Source organism: Ambystoma mexicanum, chromosome 13 (assembly GCF_040938575.1).
Source record: "Ambystoma mexicanum isolate Mex_15411 chromosome 13, UKY_AmexF1_1, whole genome shotgun sequence".
Taxonomy (NCBI): domain Eukaryota; kingdom Metazoa; phylum Chordata; class Amphibia; order Caudata; family Ambystomatidae; genus Ambystoma; species Ambystoma mexicanum.
In genome coordinates, this window is record NC_090938.1 from 837483994 (window position 1) to 837503226 (window position 19233).

Here is a 19233-nt window from a genome sequence, read left to right on the forward strand (position 1 = left end):
AATGTGCATCTTATGTGGAAGTTAGATTTGAGGAACGCTATGTACTAGCTCCTTCCCCAGCAGTAGCTCCTGGCCACTGGTTAATGCCGGATACCCAGGAGCTGCTTTTAGCTCCTGCTCATCTAAACTTAATTTCAATGCCTCTTGCTGGTATCATTTTGACACTGTGTAGGAATACGCAAAATATCTGAACTAATAGTTACTTTATTAGGATATATGTGTCAATATATCAGAGCAGTGTATTTTCTGAGGTTTATCCCTACCTGAGAGTTAAGCCTCTTTGCTAGGACCATGTTACCTCCACTAAGAGGGGTTTGACTTTGCTTTCTTATCCCCCTAAGGTTAGTGGTTGTACCATCCACAGAGGGTGGTATGTACACTTACTGCCTTAACTTTAGTCCTTCAGATGTTCTAAAGGAGGGTCGGCTCCGACCCATGTGCTTGAGGACGGGTCACATCCTGGCTACTGTCCGAAATGGGACAACAGAAGAAACAACTTGAAAACTGTTTTCCAAAGTGAGATGCCAAACTTCTCCTATAGCTAAATCAAATGGTGCACACACCACCGGCCTCCACACTCTTTCCTTTGGCTTCAACTGCATCTGTGCAGCGTAACCTAGAAGTACCCGATTCACAACATCTCTTGGTCCAGAAATATTGGCCAAGACCTTGCTCTTCATTCAATACTGCATGCATTCCTGCGTCACACCCATGGCCGGACCGCCCAGTGCCACACACTGTAACCCTTCTCCTTACCAAGCTACCCTCAATAACTTGTACAGCACTCTGTGGCCTCCTAGTTATTTCTGACCTATATAAAACCCAAATGCAAATAGATCTCAAACACTGCGAGGCAAAATAACTTGACAGGCCTGCTCAAAGAGTACGATACCGAAGCAGATGGCAAATAAACAGCAACACTCAACTAAACACTCAGATGCAGAGTTTAAGTGCCAGATTTGCCAAGACAGGCCTTGTGTTTAGCAGTATGCCGCCCTCGCAGCAAGGATTCCACATGCCTCATTCTCCAACCTCTGTCAGTGTGTTATGCAGCCTGAACACCTCAACCCCCTCCTGTGCAGGTTTAAACAAATGATCGAATAACTATAACCTTTTCTCAAACCCCATGGCCTGCTTAACCCAAAAGACCTCTAGTACATGTATATGGCATGACTGCCTCATTGCCCCTTGGCCTGCTGCCTACCGGGTGCCGGATGTCTGTGATCAGGAGAATGATGTCGGACATCTCGAGGACCCTCCAGAGCTGGCGCCACGTCTGCATCAGATTGGAAGCATTTGGAGAGAAAAAAAAAAAAAAGTAAGGCACAGGTGAAATCTTCAAGAGGACAACGGAAATCAGGCAAAAGCAGCCACACAACACTTGCTGCTGCATGCAGACAGTGTGGATGCGCACAGGCGACAGCAGCGCACCTCTAAGATGTGCCAAAAGGTAAGCTTCTGTCATCTGTATCGTATGGGGACACGAGCACTCACCTCCAGGTTGTGATCGAAGTAGCTGAGCTGAGTGGGGTTGAAGGTACTGTAAATGTTTTCTAGATAGGACAGGAAGCTCTTTTCCTCCCGTGCCAGCAGGAGCTCTTTGGCCATTTGGTAATTCCACGGTGGGCGCTTTGGGAAGTCCAACACTATTCAGAGAGAAAAATACCAGAAGTTAGAAAACAAACCCACCATCAAATTGAACTAAATCAATACCAAGCTTTACCATTACAGAACAAGCAACAATCAAAACACCCCAAACCAGTCGAGAAAATGGCAGCAGTCAGCATTTAATGACAGAGCCAACCCTAAACATCACATGGGAAAAAGCAAGTCGACGGACCAAGGCCAAACAACACTTGCTCAGATTATTCTAGACAGAGACTTGAGTAGCATTCGAGAACCAACCAGAGGTACCAAAACCTGATCAGCTGTTGGCAGACGTTCTGGGTAAAAAGGGCCATGATTTGCTTTCATACATTACATTTGTATCAGGTTCAATAAAATTCCTTGATACTCAACCTTTGAACTGTATCCTTTGGATGTCTTTCTGTGATCCAATAAGAAGAGCCACATGCCAGGAGGAAAGGCCAGGATCACAATGCTCCCGTTTCCATCTAAACACAGACTATCTGAGGCTCAGGGGCAGGAAGATGGGGTGTTACAGCCGTGGGATCGTATTTACTTGCACACACAATACTTGGCCTAGCAAGGGAAGCACAAATAGATTCCATTGCGGCTCGAAGGACAAGCGTTACCAAAGATTGTACAGACTCGGCAGTGAGTCACCCAAGCCCCAGAAGAGGATGCAAGCTGGGAAGGAGGGCTCAACTGTTAGTCTCATACGCTTAAGGCCCAGAGCGGACAATACGCTCCTCCTTTTCCTGGTGACAAAATATCCAGAAAAGTTCTCAACTTCGCTAGATTCCCAGAAGAGTAATCAGGAAAAAGTAGAAGTTACACACCATAGTAACTTAAACTCCAAGCCTTGATCGCCAATTCCTAGGATGTCTGCTACCATTTGGTCTGAGAACAGGAGCCTATTTTCTTGCACCATGAATACGCTACATTTTAAAATGTTGCGTGCCAAGGTCAGCAATCTGGCTCTGTCAAGACGAAATTGACACTTTCGGCTTGGGTTGGGAGACCTACCAGGATGGAAGCCAAAGCCAGTCCCATCGCAGTGGACGATAGTGGCAGGAAAGGGCCACAGTTTGTGTTGCTTCCCAACGTGCCTGCAGATTATGAACAGTGACACTTCATCATCCCACACGTCTTCAAACAAGTGCTGCTAATTCCAGGCAACGACAGACATCAAAAGCCTGGTTGGACCGCCTGCAAGATCACAACCGATCAAAGCCTTCAGGTCAACTATTCCAGTCGGTGGTTGTCTCCAATCAGCGTGGTGGGGTGGGGGGGGGGAATAGAGCGAAAACCGCTAAGCAAAGCAGCAGAGGATCTGTGTCTACACAAGAACGTGGCGCACTTCCAGATATCAATGCATTCAGCGCTCCAGCAGCCAACATGGAGCCCCACAAGAGAGACCATTACAACCGAAAACCTACCTTGGACTTAGCTGTGGCCCCCTAAAATAAACTGCAACATTGCCCAATGCGGCTCACCATCTTTCTGGCACGTTACACTTGCACAGCCAAACGAGGCAGGGCTCAGCCCCCTTGTTGGTATTCTGATACTTTTAACTCCTCCTGGGCAGGGAAGCTAGGGCAAGATTGGTTAGGGGAGGAAGGCCACATACAGATGGAGGGGGTGGGGGGGTAAGAATGGGTACAGTAAACAGGAAGGTGTGCGTTGTTCGAGTGAAGTCAGAGGAGGAGGAGGAGGAGGGGCAGAAAAAGAAGCCAGCAAGAGGAAAGACAGGATACTGGAGCGTGGAGGGGATTTGGAGAAACAATAAGAAATTGGCTGGTGAGAACAAGTGGTACTGTGTTGTGAGTGGAAAGTGATTCACAGAATGAAAGGATGGCGAGTGGTGGTGGAGTGGTGGCAGAGAAGGGAAAAGAATAGTGTCGAGAGGGGAAGAGTAGTAGGAGAGAAAGTAGGAGGGAGTAACACAAGGGGTGGAGATATACAATAGAGAGACATTAGAGCACCAGAAGTAGAAAGTATCAGGAGAGAAGGGGGATAGAGTTGGAAGTAGAAGAGTAGTAGGAGGACAGAAAAGCTATTGTAACTCCTTTGTTTGATGCAGTTTAGTGAGATGGAGTGATGTAGGCTATCAAATGCAGGTGATTGAGTCAGCAACATAAGAACGTCAATCATTTGGACGAGGGACTCCTTTAAATTCACAAGGGGGACTTCTGCACCTCTGAAGGCCAATTGCCCAGCATTTCATGATATTCCAGTCAGGTAGATCCTAGTAAAGAAATTCAGATGGCTGTATAGGATTATTCAATTTGCTATTGTTTTGTAATCAAATCAAGATTTTTAAGTTTCCTTGGCGAAATTGTTGATTTGTTTAGTAAAGAAATCTTGTTTAGCGGTTGCTATGCAGGACTTAGCGTGGTATCCAGCGAATTTCAACTTCAAATCATTTTCTGGCTCAGGATTCTTTCTTCGTTTATGTGACAAGCATCCAAGCTGTGCTTTTTGGCAATCAAGGTCCTTCGAGAACCAGCTATTTCCTACGGTACCAGTTTCAAAGGTTTAGTCTGAATTGGTGCAACATTGTCCATCATGTGAGCAAGCAAAGTGGTATATGTATTTGTAATGAGGCTTGATGTTGCTTCCTCTGCGGTGCAAGGTCCAATATTAGCTAAATGTGGAGTCATCACTTCAGGAGTTAATTTCCGTTCATCTTTAAAGGATATAATCATTTTATTTGAAGTAGCAAGTCAATAGTACTTTGGGAAGGGTAGCAAAAATATCACAAATGAGTGATCACACCAATTGATTGTGAATACGTTTTGATATGTAGGTGTACTATTGCTAGATCTAATCCAATCTAATGTGCATCCTCTTATGTGTAGCGTCAGTGCTCAAGAAATGGAAGCCAAGGTCTGTTGTGAACTCCTAAGACGAGAGGCTTGTAGTTCATAGGATCACCAAAGTCCATGTTGAAATCCCCTCAGGGCAGAAGGGGAGTATTCGATCTAATGAAGGTGAAAATGATGTCCAAAAAGGTTTAGTGATGGCAGGATCACATCCACATGCTCTATATTCAATGACATGTTGATGTGAACAACTTTTGTCGCTAAGGATAACTTCGAATATTTTGCACCAAAGTAGACCATAAGATCTTGAAGATTGAGCGTTTCTATTCCACTTCCTCGTCCAGAGGGTCTATTTGAAGTGAAGATGAAATAATGCTGGTAGGGTGAACGCAGTGGCTGGGCCAGAGCAGTCCTCAATCAAAGTTTCCGATATTGACAGAAAATCCAGATTGTAGCAAATAATGAGATTGTGTATCTTTAGAGGATCGTAAGGAACTTACCTAGAATTATTTAACTCCCGTTGAGAGTTGAAGGTTTGGGGGCCTTTTCATGCAAGAGGCTCTGACAAATCATGGTGGCCTTGGGCCACTTTAAAACCTCTTCACTGCCCGAGATGAGAGAAGCATGGACCTGCCTGCACCTGCATTATTCTCCCTCATAGGAAAGACTCTTCACTGCCGAGATCAGAGAAGCATGGCCCTGCCTGCACCTGCATTATTCTCCCTCATAGGAAAGACGCTTCACTGCCCGAGATGAGAGAAGCATGGACCTGCCTGCACCTGCATTATTCTCCCTCATAGGAAAGACTCTTCACTGCCTGAGATGAGAGAAGCATGGACCTGCCTGCAGCTGCATTATTCTCCCTCATAGGAAAGACGCTTCACTGCCCGAGATGAGAGAAGCATGGACCTGCCGGCAGCTGCCTTATTCTCCCTCATAGGAAAGACTCAATGGCCGAGATGAGAGAAGCATGGACCTGCCTGCAGCTGCATTGTTCTCCTTCATAGGAAAGACTCTTCACTGCCCGAGATGAGAGAAGCATGGCCCTGCCGGCAGCTGCCTTATTCTCCCTCATAGGAAAGACTCAATGGCTGAGATGAGAGAAGCATGGACCTGCCTGCAGCTGCATTGTTCTCCCTCATAGTAAGACTCTTCACTGCCCGAGATGAGAGAAGCATGGCCCTGCTGGCAGCTGCCTTATTCTCCCTCACAGGAAAGACTCTTCACTGCCCGAGATGAGAGAAGCATGGACCTGCCGGCAGCTGCCTTATTCTCCTCATAGGAAAGACTCAATGGCTGAGATGAGAGCAGCATGGACCTGCCTGCAGCTGCAAGTAACCCCTCCAGCACCCCATTGTAAGATGGTGTGTGCTGGGTCTAGAAAGTTATAAGTGTAAGTAAAGTCAATTTCACTTTATTGCTCTGGGAAACAATAGTTTATCCCAGAGAAGGTATTTATACCTTTGGGAAATCTAAGACTTCCCCGTGCCACTGCACTGAAGCTGCTGTGTGACACAATGTAAAGATGATGCCTATGGAGTTTGTCTGACTACAAGGTCACAGGAAACGCAGAGTACAAATCACAGAAAAATACGTGAGTGGGGAAAAAGGTCTCACTCTCTCCAGGTTAAAAATCAAAAAAGTCCTAGAGTCCAGCAAAAAAGCTGGGGGTCTCTAAGGTAGAGAGGAATTAGGACAGTTCTGAGAATTCTCACAAACAAATCCCCTGCAAATTCGTTGGTGGAGAATTCGCCAACCGTGCCACCTGAACGGAAAAAAGCACAACCTCCCCATTTCACCCATCTGAAAGTGGGTATCGAAAGGAAGTTGATGGAAGAAGAGCACAGGTTTCTCCCTGGAACAAAACCTTGGAGTTTACAATTGATGAAATAGGCCGATTGACCATACAGTGCATAATGCACAGAGTCTTACATTTTATCCGACTCTCCACCAGCTGCCAGTCAAGACCTTGCAAGATATTGAGATATGTTCTCTCCACCCCGCTTTCACCAACACTCTAACAGCAGTATTTTCTATTCTTTGGAGACGGCCAATAGCCACTTTTGTCAGGCCAAGATATAGGGCATTGCAATAATCAAGCCGGCTGGAGATAAAAGCATTTACAATTTGAATTTTATGCGTAAAAAAACCAAAAGAACTAAAGATATTTAAGGGACCTCAAATAAAAGCAACATGCACTAGTAACTTGTAGGGCGCTGGAGAGCCGTCCAAGATGGCGGCGTCCCTGTGAGCTCCGTGGAGCTCCCTAAAAGATCCTGAAAAATCGCGTGTTCCGTGGCATCCACACAGTTTTTAAACTCCAGATATTGACAGCTGTGGCGCTTCTGCATAAGCTCCTGTATTTATTTCTTCTGCCCGCCATGATTTCGCCCGTGTGCGACCGACTATGGGGCCCTCCACCCCCCTCCTCCATCCGGCTGTCCAGTGAGCGCGGCCTCGCCGGAGCCGTGCCTTACTGGCGCACACGGGAAAGCTGATCCAGCCTCGCCTACACGAGACGCTGCCCGCGCCTCGTCGGAACCCCCGCATCGCGGAATGGTGCGGATGATCGTGTCTCTGCGGCGCTCATGAGGGACAGCCGAATCGCCCGCCACACGCCGCCGGAGCTCCTAGCGGATCGGAGGGAGCGGCTGAGACTGACATGAGTCAGAGGAGCCGGCGGGACTCGCTGACGGCGTAGGCGACGCAGCGGGGAGCATGGTAGAAGCGCAGCAGAAATCCAGGTACGAGCGCCCTGCGCCCCCGCCACAATCGCGGGAGCCCGCGACGGGTCTACCCGGCACCCAGAACCCCCGTGACCACCGGCCGGCGATTTCCACGGCCCTGCGGGCCCTACAGCTAGAGGGGGATCCTTAGATCAGCCAATCGGGCAGCATTGGCCCCCACCTCCAGCGCTGCGTCCGCCTGCGGGCATCACAACGATCCTACCACCCTGTGGGCCAGTCGACAACCTCACAGCGGAGGCACGGTGGTTTTACATTAACCTGTGAGAAGATATCCCGCCGACCCCAAGACATCTAAGGTCTCGCCTACAAACCCAGCACCTAACATAGGAAGGCCAGACCAGACATTTGGCACAGTCGCGCCCTCAGCACCTGAGTGCAGCCCAGCCCAGATCAAAGCGCAATCCAAAGACGGCCTAAGCGTGAACTAATCGGCGCAATTACTCTAGATTTGCTGGCATTCATTTCATGAGGCTGATACGAAAGTCCCCTCCACCTCAGCCTGAGACAACAGTGCGGAAACAAATCTCGGACCCAAGAACCGCGCCTCAGACCACAAGCCCCCTCAGCCTTCTAGTTACCAGAACACCCTGCGTACATATAGCTGACCCCCCCCAGGTGTCACGTCATCCCCCTGGCCATCCATAGTCACCTCAAAGATGTGGAAAAACGACAGAACACAGAGGAAATCAAACTTTGAAGGTGGTTCCTCCGCCAAAGCAACCGCCTCAAACAGCAGACCACAATCACTCAATCAAGAACAGGCCCATGAAATCGGAGTCACAAGAACTCGATATCAGGGAAATCCTGCTAGACCTCAAAGCTGGAATAGGAAGCCTGGGGAGAAAACTTGACTCCCTTTCTTCCAAAGTCGACCAACTCCAGCACAGACTGGACAAGCACGCCGACAGACTAGACACTGTTGAGCAGAGGGTTTCCGATCTGGATGATGGCACATCGACCTTAACTACCAGAGTATCCTTTTAGAGGCGCAAGTGAAGGCGGTGAGTGCTAAGAACGAAGATCTCGAAGGACGCTCCCGGCGAAATAACATAAGGATCGTCGGCGTTAGGGAACATCAGCCTACCCAAAGAATGGAAGAATACATAGAGAAGATCTGCACGGACCTGTTCGGGGGGAAGATCCTATCGAAGCTTTTTGTGGTTGAGTGGGCCCATAGAGTTCCCAATGCAAGACCTGTCCCAGGAGCAAATCCTCGGCCCAACATAGCAAAGCTGCTCAAATACAGGGACCGTGATGCTATTCTGAGAGCCGCCAGAGACAAGGGCCCGCTCCAACATGACAGAGACAAGATTCAATTCTTCCCGGATTTCTCCCAAGCAGGTCAGGCGCAAAGGCGTTCATTCACAGCAGTAAAACGAAGATTGCAAGAGAATCAAATCAAGTATTCCATGCTTTTCCCTGCGAAACTCCGCATACAATACGGAGGCAAAACTCAGTTCTTCAACACGCCGGAGGAGACTAATGAATACCTAGACCGCAATGGCTGCAGATCCGCTTCAAACGTTGCAAACCCCCAAAGGGGAAATAGACCAAGAAGAGAGCCGCCATAAAGACCCACTCCGCAGCTGTCGCAAATAGGAGAAAGCTCATTATCATAAAGTCAACGACATCACCACCATGGAACAAACTCACAATGTGACTGGGAGCCAGCCTCCTCTTGGAGGGCCACTAGCACCCCTAGCACAGCAATGCTGACTGTTTTGTTTACCGGGGATTGTTCACCACGGACCAGTTGGGAGTTGCCCGTGCAAGGGAGGGTGGGTATGCCGTGGGCGTTGGGGGTTGCCCGCACAAGGGAGGGATCCAAAAGTTACCAAGTTGTTCTCGTCCAACCAACTGCGTTCAAGCACACAACTACAGATCTTCAGTCCGGAACCTGTGATGAGTAACAGGCCCCACCGCACCTTTAAGTACTATTTGATCCGCATGATGGAGGTGGCTTCAGTCCCCTCCTTTTTGTCGTCGCAATCTGGGTATACTTAAAACCGCTACCTGGAATATCAGGGGTGGCAACCAATCCTCCAAACTTAGGAAAGTTCTTCAATACTTACGGAGACACAAGGTCACTATCGCTATGCTGCAAGAGACCCACCTCACACCATAGGCTGAGCAATACTGGGCCCGCTCATGGGGCTGCCATAGATACTTTTCTTCATACTCTTCGTACGCGAGAGGCGTTGCAATACTGATCGACAAGAAAGCCAGTTTCAGTCTGATCGGTTTTAAGAAAGATGAAGAGGGCAGGTTCCTGTTGGTAAGGGGTCTACTTGCGGGGAAAGAAATAGTTCTGGTGAACACCCACGCCCCCAATGTCGACGGACCGAGTAACTTTAATTGGATCATGTCAAACCTGGGTGCATATACCTCAGCAACAATCATCTGGGGAGCAGATCTCAATACCCCTCTAGACCCCCATATCGACAAATCGCATGGTCCGAGCAACAGAATCTCCAAGGCCAGTCGCCAAGTTACAGAGATCTGCCAGGCCTTTGAGCTATCCGATATCTGGAGACACACCCATCCAAACTCCCAGGACTACACCTTTCACTCAGCGGTCCATAACACCAGCTCCCGCATCGATTACTTATGGTATCGTCCCGTAGTCCGTTCAGCTGGGGCCCCTGCCAAATTCTATCACGTTCCCTATCCGACCACTCCATGGTCACACTCGAATTTATGCTATCCGAGACCCCGAAAGCCCCCGTGAACTGGAGATTTAAACCGGGCGCGCTTTTAGACCCTGTCTTCGCAGATGAGCTCCGGCAAGACATCACCACCTTCCTCGAGACAAACCAAGGCTCAGTCGACTCACCCGGCACGCTATGGGAAACATTGAACTGCTACGTGAGGGGCGTATGCATGGCTAAGGAAAATGGCATCCTAAAACGGATTAGGCGAGAGTTAACAGAAAGCGAACGACGCCTGAAAGACCTTGAAAATAAGCAAACAGCAGCCCCAGACGCTCAGACCCGTGCCGACCTAAAGATAGAACTATCAAAATTCCAAGCAGCAGCCGAACGTGAACTGAAATTCTTAGGCCGCAGACACAGGATCAGACAGTACGGGGAGGGGCAGAAACCCGGAGCGCTTCTGGCCTGCCTTTTGAGCCTGGATCAGACACTCCCCCAGGTGGAACGCATTCGAGACATGAGCGGGAACCTAACATACACTGAAGAAGACATTGTGAACACATTTCATAAATTTTACCAAGATCTGTACAGCTCTCAAATCACTAGTAACCCGCTCCAGAACTACCTTAATGATACTGAATTGTACTGGGTTATCCACGACCTTCGCGAACCACTGAACGCGCCCATCACACTGGAGGAAATCACAGAGGCAATAACTTCTCTCCCAAATACCAAAGCACCTGGCCCCGATGGTCTCACCGGCGAATTTTATAAAGCCCACGCACTCACGCTAGCCCCATTACTCCTCCAAGTATACGAAGAGGCCCTAGAGCGAGGCATTCTCCTGCCCACCCTCCGCGAAGCCAATGCAATTCTCATCCACAAACCAGGCAAACCCCAAGACGATTGCGCCTCTTAGAGGCTGATCTCATTGATTAATCTTGACAACAAGATTCTGGCCAAGATCCTAGCAAACCGTCTCCTTCCCCTCATTCCCCTCATGCCCGCACTGGTCCTGGGTGACCAAGCCGGCTTTATTCCCGGTCGCAATACGACATACGGCATTCGCCGACTGTTTGGAGTCATTGCAGCACTCGACCCAACACAGCAGGTAATTTGAAGTTTTGTTAGATGCCGAAAAAGGCCTTCGACTCTGTCGAATGGCCATATCTCTTCGCAACACTCACACAAATGGATCTGGGAAAACTTTTTATCAGGTTGGTCTCATTACTATACAATGACCCCCGCTCCTACATCACCCTCGGCTCTACCAGATCTCCCGGTGTCAGGTTGGAAAGAGGAACTAGGCAGGGATGCCCCCTGTCGGCCCTTATATTTGCCTTAATTATGGAACCACTTGCCTCCAGGCTAAGAACGCACCGAATTAATAGAGGCCTTACCCTAGGCCCACAGACTGATCGTCTCCCTTTACGCGGATGACGTGTTGCTGTTCATCAAAGATCCCCAAACAAATCTCAATCCAATCATGCGCAAGGTGATCCGATTTAGCGGCAGCTCTGGTCTCAAAATAAACCACTCCAAATCAGTAATACTTCCGCTAACAACGGCTACCCCTCAGTTTCGAGACGACCACAGATTTAAGTGGGAAAGCACTAGGGTACGCTATCTTGGCATTCTCATGTCACTTAACCACGAAGAGATATTTAAGGACAACTATGGGCAAGTGCTCCAATCCCTCCGTGAGCGCATCCAGAGATGGAAGTCGCTTCCCCCAACACTATGGGGGAGGGTTTCGTTGATTAAAATGATGATTCTCCCCAAACTCCTCTATTTGTTCACGTATATACCAATAATACTCCCACGCACATTCTTGCAGAAAATTAGAAGTCTCATCTTAGAACTAATTCGCCTACACAACACTGACATTACCTGTGTCACAAGGTGGACTTGCACTTCCAGATATAGAAAAGTACTACTGGGCCGCTCAGGCTCAATTTCTTAGCCATTGGTATGCCTCTGAGTATGTCCGTCCACATGTTCAGGTTGAGCGTGCCCTGGCCTCCCCAGACTTCCTAACAGCTGTCATCCTCAGCAATCTCCCGGTCCCATATGGCACGCTAAATACAGTCCTATCCTCATACGCCATCAGGAGGAAAATCGCCCGTAATCATGAAATACAGATAAGATACTCCCCGTTACTACCCATCAAGTTTATCCCTGGCATTCCCCTGACCAATGAAAAAGTTTTTCTGATCTGGTTAGATAAAACCAACATAAACTCTATGGGAGACCTGTTCCCAGGTGGCGTGTTCATTACCCCACAAATGATCAGGGAGAGAGGCGGCACCACCTCACTCGATATTTTCCTTTACTTCAGAGTGCGTCATACCCTGCAGGCCCACTTCCCAACATTCCCCAAACAACCACCGACGTGGACCCTGTTGCACAATATGATTCAAGCCAAGGGAGAGGGAAGGTTGGTGTCCTTAATTTATAGATCACTGCTCGCTTATACAACTGACCGCCGCAAGGGCGAAACACAGATGGGAGGCGGCCCTTCATACCACAATACCCGAAGACGACTGGGCCTACATTCTCCGGCAAATCCAAAAAGTAGCGTTAAATACACGCTACAAGCAGACCCACTTTAACTTTGTGCATCAAACATACTATACTCTCCAAAAAAAACGACGTCACCACCCCGAAACCTCAGACCAATGCGAAAGATGTGGCGCCCCCTCTGCTGACTTCGTTCACCTCGCAATGCACTGCCCGGGAGTGGCCCGTTTCTGGTCCTCAGTTCTACAACACACGAGCGACATAATAGGAGTGGTGCTGGCCCCTGACCCAACAGTCGCACTCTTGGGTATGACAAAACACCTACAAACCCCAGTGCGGAAGTTGGCTTCTCTGCTCCTAGTGCTCGCCCGTAGAAGGGTAGCCCTGACCTGGGGACGTGGTCCCCTTCCCCTACTCACCGCATGGAAGAAAGATATCCTTTACTGTCAAGACATGGATACCGAGTTCACACGGACCCTTCCCCTGCATGCGCGTCCACCTGACATCTGGGGTCCATACATTAGCTACTTACTCGCTGCTACCGATGTTGCACATTCCCAACCTTAAACCCAGCAAATCACAATCCAGATAAAGGTCCAGGTCCCACTATTCACACAAGTACCCAGCGGAATAGACTTTCTTTAAAAACAACTATTCCGATGATTATTCGATTCACAAATATCCGATGTGTTTTGTATGTGCTATGAACGTAATGTTTGTTTTTTCTCTTTTTCTTTGTTTACTGAACCTGTTGACACAGGCTGTTTTGTATGCTCATGGTAAAACCCTAAAATAAAGTTTAAAAAAAAAAATAAAAAGCACTAGTAACTTGTACGTGATGCCAATCTCACATTAAATGATCATGAAAAGGGTGTACTGCATATGTTGACCACCACTCAACTCCTAGGAGGTAAGAGTGGTCTGCTCTGCAACAACACCACTTCGAGAGCCACGTAAAACTCAAATAAATCCCTGGTACCCAGGTAAGGAATGAAGACAAACCTAAAGATTGAAACAGGGCTTAAGGAAAATCTGGCCAACATCGCTCGGCTGTGGCAGAGATCCCGACCACGGCAGGTGAGTGGTAGCAAATAGGGCAACCGTGTGGTGCATCAGTAGTACTGTACCTGCACTCGCCACCACCCACTGGCGAGGAATAATTGACTCTTGGAGAGTAAGAAATTGCGTGCTGCGTGCATGCTGTGAGGTTGGCATCATGGAAGGAGACAGACAATAGATTCAATATAACAAAAAACTTTATTAATGAAATTGTCAGGATGGAGGCATGCAGAACCTGCCCTATGCTAAGGTGGGATTTCCCTACCTAAAGAAACTAAGGATAGTCTATGTCAATCTGTCTAACTGAAAAGTCGGTCTGTGTCCAAAACCTATAGTTAACCTCACAACTAAAATGGAACAATGTACTGGGATGTCGACCATAAACTAAAGCGGTTTCGGGCTTACTCTTCAGCTTCTTTTTTCCCCAATGTCAGTAAGTGCTTTACAATGCTCAATGTATCTTCTTTTGGACTTGCAGCAATAAAGTTCCACACTTTTGTAAAGGTCAGGGTGCCCTTCTGCAAGTTCAATACAGTTCAAGGGCAACATGTCCCATGGTTAAAACCAGGGTTAGTGACTGGTCTGACTGATTGGTGACTGACTGGCGACTGGTCAGGGTCATAAAATACTACCCAGGTTCAAAGACCAAAAGGCAGTGGAATTGAAGGTTTAGGAAACAAAGGGACGTAATTCCCAATGTCATCCTATGATCGAGAGGGGTGGCCCTCTAACTCAGATTTTCCCAGATGACTTGATGGGTCAATTGGGGGAGGTCGTTTGCCCGCCATTGGTTCCAGTGAGAGGTTCCCAGGAGCTGCGAGTGCAAGGATTCTCCCAGTTCAGATCCAAGTCGCAACCGCTGGCGATGAAGAAATGCAAGATTCACCAATGCAGGCCTCTTCAGGACACTTCACCGGATGAGGGAAGGCGAGCACCAGTGGTGGCCACCGAACACAGGCGATGGCAGGCGTTTTTTCAGCCACAGTTGAAGAAGCTGCTCTAGGACAGGATCCCTTGATGCTGGGACAGTGAAATTCAGAGAGAAGGCGACTTGTACCAGGATCTGGCGACTACCAAACTTCCGGGTGCAATCTCACACAACGGCTACGCTTCCAGCAAGGCAGCCAATGACAGAGCGGGCCAGTTCAACAATAAGTTGGCCGGGTGGTCCAGGGACACTTCCGAAGGGTCAAGACAGCTGGATCCTCGAGAAGGTGTTGGGACTAGTTGGTCCCACTAGTACAAAGGCGGAAGCAACCGCTCAGGGTCTTCGGAGATCAGGTAGTCCAACAGGGCTTCACTGGCCCGACACAGGAAGGGGTGCCCGGTCTCTTCAGGAGTCTCCTTCGGATCTCAATTGGCTGTTCTTCTACAAGGGATTTTTGGCTCCAGCAGATTTATCAAGAAAGGGCTGCAGGAGTTCTCTTCTAATCCAAAATCCAGACTGGAAGCAAGTCCTAGCCGACCAATGAAGAGGACCTGCACCATTCCATTGGTTGTCCAATCAGGGACAACTATTGGTTTTACTCATGCCCCACACCTGGACTCGCACCATGATAGTCAAATGCGACCAGACAGTCCGACCCCCTTCCTGGGCCACATACACACAAAGGCAGCACAAGCCCGCGAAAGCAGCAGCTTTCCTGTGCAAGTGCATGACTGTCACACTCGGGGAGCAGCTGATCCCTCACGCCAGCCGGCGCATGTTTGTGTTTGTTTGTTTATTTGATATAGCGCAAAACCAAACCCGAAGGTAGAAGGGCGCAAACATTACAAGAATACTTGAGAACTTGGTTACAGAATGATACACAAATAAAAAGGCAGCAGAAACAGTATTTACAAGTGTTGGTAAGGTGAGATCATTGAGGTGAGGTGGGAAAAGCAGGAGGCAGGAGGGTGAGCATTGATGGCGAGTCAGAATGTTCAGATTGGTTATGTGTCATTGGTACGAAGCCAGATGAGGGCCTGGCGTCTGAAGCTAGGGTAGGGTTGGTCACTTCTGAGGTTAATGGGTAGTCTGTTCCAGGTTTGGGCTGCTATGACCGGGAAACTGGAGCCGCCGGCAAAACCTCTTTTGTATCTGGGCACCATTAAGGTGTCTGCACTGGCCCTTCTAGTGGGAAGGTTTGAAGATCTCTTGGTGATTCCCTCTATCAGGTAAGGGGGAGCTATGTTGTTGAGGCATTTAGATGTGCGGGAGATTGTTTTTAGGGTGATCCTGTCCTTGATTTTTAGCCAGTGGATGTTTCTTCTGGCTGCAGATACATGATTTCTGGATGGGATGTTTAAGGCGGCTCTTAAAGCGTTATTTTGGGGAGTTTGTAGTTTGTCTAGGATATATTTGTTTGAACCTGCATACATGGCGTTGCAATAGTCCAATCTGGATATGATTAGTGCATTTGCCAGTGTGATGCAGCTGGTCTCGGATAGAAAAGGTCTGCAGGCTCGGATTAATTTACAAGTATATGCTGTGGAGGATGTTAGAGTATTGATTTGCTTCTTGAAAGTGAGTGCTGAGTCAAGATACACCCCAAGGGTTTTGACTGCAGGCAACCCTTTAATGACATTGTTGTCAATGTCAAATGACATATAGTTGGGATCACGTTTTTTCATTGCTGTTTCGGTGCCCAGGATTAGTAGCTCTGTTTTGTCGTCATTCAGGCAAAGGCCATGGGATGCCATCCATGCCTGAATGAGGAGATATGACAATGCATTACTTACCGTAAAAGCATTTCTGATGGTTGTATCTGCTTAGATTCACATGCTGTGCATAGGTCCGACATCCAGTGGTCACTGCGGAGTATTGCATTTTGTTTTTCGTAGTCGAAAAGGGGACGTCGACAAGGCGTGTCTGTAACACTATCCCTATAGTGACGTGCGTTGTACCCACAATCCCTCACGCGTCGAGGTCCCTCTGTTTGTATTTTTCTGCCCTGAGGGAGCCTTATAGACGTGAGTGAGTACAGAAAAGAGAGATATAAAGGAAGTCTACGTTCCTTCCATCCGAGCGGGGAGGAAGGGTGGGCGCATGTGAATCTAAGCAGATACAACCATCAGAAATGCTTTTACGGTAAGTAATGCATTGTCTTCTGATGTTTGTTAATCTGCTTAGAATCACATGCTGTGCATAGACTAGCGAGCAGTACCCGGAGTTGGCGGTGGGTTATGAGAAGGAACAGTAGAGAAAAGATGTCTTAATACTGCCTGTCCCACCTGGGAGTCAGATCTAGAGTGTGCATCTAGACAGTAGTGTTTTGTAAAGGTGTGCACAGAACTCCAGGTAGCCGCTTTGCAGATGGACTCAAGGGGAACATTTGCAATGAATGCTATGGAAGCCCCAGTGCCTCGAGTGGAATGTGCTCTTGGCTTGAAGGGTAGTTCTCTCTTAGCAAGAGTGTAACAGAGAGTGATGCATTGAACAATCCATCTAGATATAGTGGATTTTGAGACCGCATCTCCTTCTCTTCCTGCTGCCACCGAGACAAAGAACTGATTAGTCTTTCTCAGTGGTCTGGTTCTTTCCATGTAGAACATGACAGCTCTGCGTACATCTAGTGTATGCAGACTTTTTTCTCCCGAGCTGGAAGGGTTTTGAAAGAACGTTGGTAGTTCTATAGTTTGGTTTACATGAAATTTCGAGATGAATTTAGGTGCAAACCTTGGGTGTGTGCGTAGAACCACTTTATTTTTGTGAACTGTTACAAAGGGGTCTAGTACAGAAAGAGCCTGTAGTTCACTTACTCTCCTAATGGAGGTGATAGCTATTAGGAAAGCAGTCTTAAGGGTGATATCTTTAAGAGTTGCCTTGTGCATGGGTTCGAAGGGAGGGCCCATGAGTCTGGAAAGTACCACATTTAAGTCCCATCCGGGAGCTGGGTTAGCTATCGGAGGGTGTATCCTTTTTACCCCCTCCATGAAGGCTTTGATAACTGGTATCTTCCACCACGACACTTTAAGTTGGGAAGTGGTGTATGCAGAAAGTGCCGCTAGGTGGACTTTAATGGAATTGAATACTAAACCTGAATCCAGTAAATGGGTCAAGTATAGAATAATGTCAGTAGGAGAGCAGTCAACTGGGTTGATGCTAGTACCTCTACACCAGATAACGAATCTTTTCCATTTGCTAGAATAGCAGTGTCGAGTATTAGGTTTTCTGGCTTCCCTGAGGATGTCCATACATCTCTGTGGGAGTTGTAAATGTCCAAATTCTATGATCTCAGGAGCCAGGCTGCTAAGTTCATGGTCTGAGGGCATGGATGCAGTGTCCTGCCCTTGTCTTGTGACAGCATGTTGTACGGGCAGGGAAGTTTCACTGGAGGAGATAGGGACATCTCCATCAAGTGAGCGAACCAAGCGTGCCCACATTGGGGCCACTAGTATCATGGTAACCTGCTCCTGGTGCATCTTGTGCACCACTTTGTTGAGAAGGGGAGTCGGGGGAAAGGCGTAAACAAATTTCCCTGACCATTGAATCAACAGACCGTTCCCCTTGGACTGGTTCTGGGGGTACCTGGAGGCGTAACTTTGGCATTGTGAGTTCTCCAGGGTTGCGAACAGGTCTATTTCCGGGAATCCCCATTGCGTGAAGATGTCTAAGACGATGTCTTCGTGCAATTGCCATTCGTACTCTTCGGGCAGGGGGAAGTCTCTGCTGAGTTTGTCTGCTAGCAGATTGAGTTCCCCTGGTACATGTTGTGCTAGTAGGAACATGTTGTGTTTGAGAGCCCACTTCCATATATTCTGGGACAGCTTGGACAGTCCTGGAGAGTGAGTGCCCCCTTGCTTGTTGAGGTAGTACATGGCTGTGGTGCTGTCTGTGAGGACCATCACTGTCTTTCCTTGTAAGTGTTCCTGAAAGGCTTTCAGTGCTTTGAACACCGCTAGTAGTTCCAGCAGGTTTATATGCTTGGATGCTAAACTCGGAGTCCACACTCCGTGTGCCGTTTGATGGGATAGGTGAGCCCCCCATCCTGTAAGGGATGCGTCTGTGGTTAGAGTGGCTTCCACTGCGGGTGTGGCAAAAGTTTTCCCTAATAACAGGTTTTCTTTTGTCCACCACCGTAGCGAGAGAACCAAGGCCTGCGAGACCACCACTAGATCGTCCCATTGTCCGCTGGCCTGACACCACTGGCTGTAGAGCCACTCTTGCATTGGGCGCATGCGCAGGCGCGCGTGAGGTACCAAATAAATACATGACGCCATCATCCCTAGCAAGCGCATTGCTTTGCGTACCGTCACCTCTCGGCCTGCTACATAATGGGGAATTTGAAACAGCATGTTTTGGACCCTCTCGTTGGAGGGGAATACGAGGCCGTCCCTTGTTCGAATTAGAGCCCCTAGGAATTGTTTGGTTTGGCTGGGGTCTAAGCTGGACTTCTTTTCGTTGATGGAGAAGCCCAGTTGGGACAAAAGGTCTACGGTCTTTTGGGTATTGGAGAAGCATGTTTCGTAAGAATCCCCTGTTATGAGCCAGTCGTCGAGGTAAGGGTATACCGGGATGGATAATCTGCGCAGGTGGGCCGCTGCCACTGCCAGTACTTTCGTGAATACCCTTGGTGCAGATGCTATCCCGAAGGGTAGTACTCTGAACTGGTAGTGTTTGTCCTCTATTTTGAACCTGAGGTATTTTCTGTGCGATGGCAACATTAAAATATGAAAGTATGCATCTTTCATGTCCAGTGTTGTCATGTAATCCCCTTGTGATAACAGTGGGATTACCTCCTGTAAGGTCACCATACGAAACTTTTGGGGTTTGACAAATATGTTCGCTGGGCGCAGATCTAATACAGGGCGCATGGTTAAGTCCTT

The 19233-nt window shown here is 48.4% G+C and overlaps 1 protein-coding gene across 1 annotated transcript in view; it reads right to left on the reverse strand.

The window, feature by feature from the left end:
• The window catches only part of GNL1 (G protein nucleolar 1 (putative)), a 260630-nt gene that overhangs the window by 141816 nt on the left and 99581 nt on the right, over positions 1-19233 (reverse strand). Inside the window, exons 4-5 of the mRNA XM_069635347.1 lie at positions 1495-1646; positions 1205-1276 (exon numbers count right to left, since the gene is read on the reverse strand). Coding sequence (XP_069491448.1) covers positions 1205-1276; positions 1495-1646 — 224 coding nt within the window. The remainder of the gene's footprint in view (positions 1-1204; positions 1277-1494; positions 1647-19233) is intronic.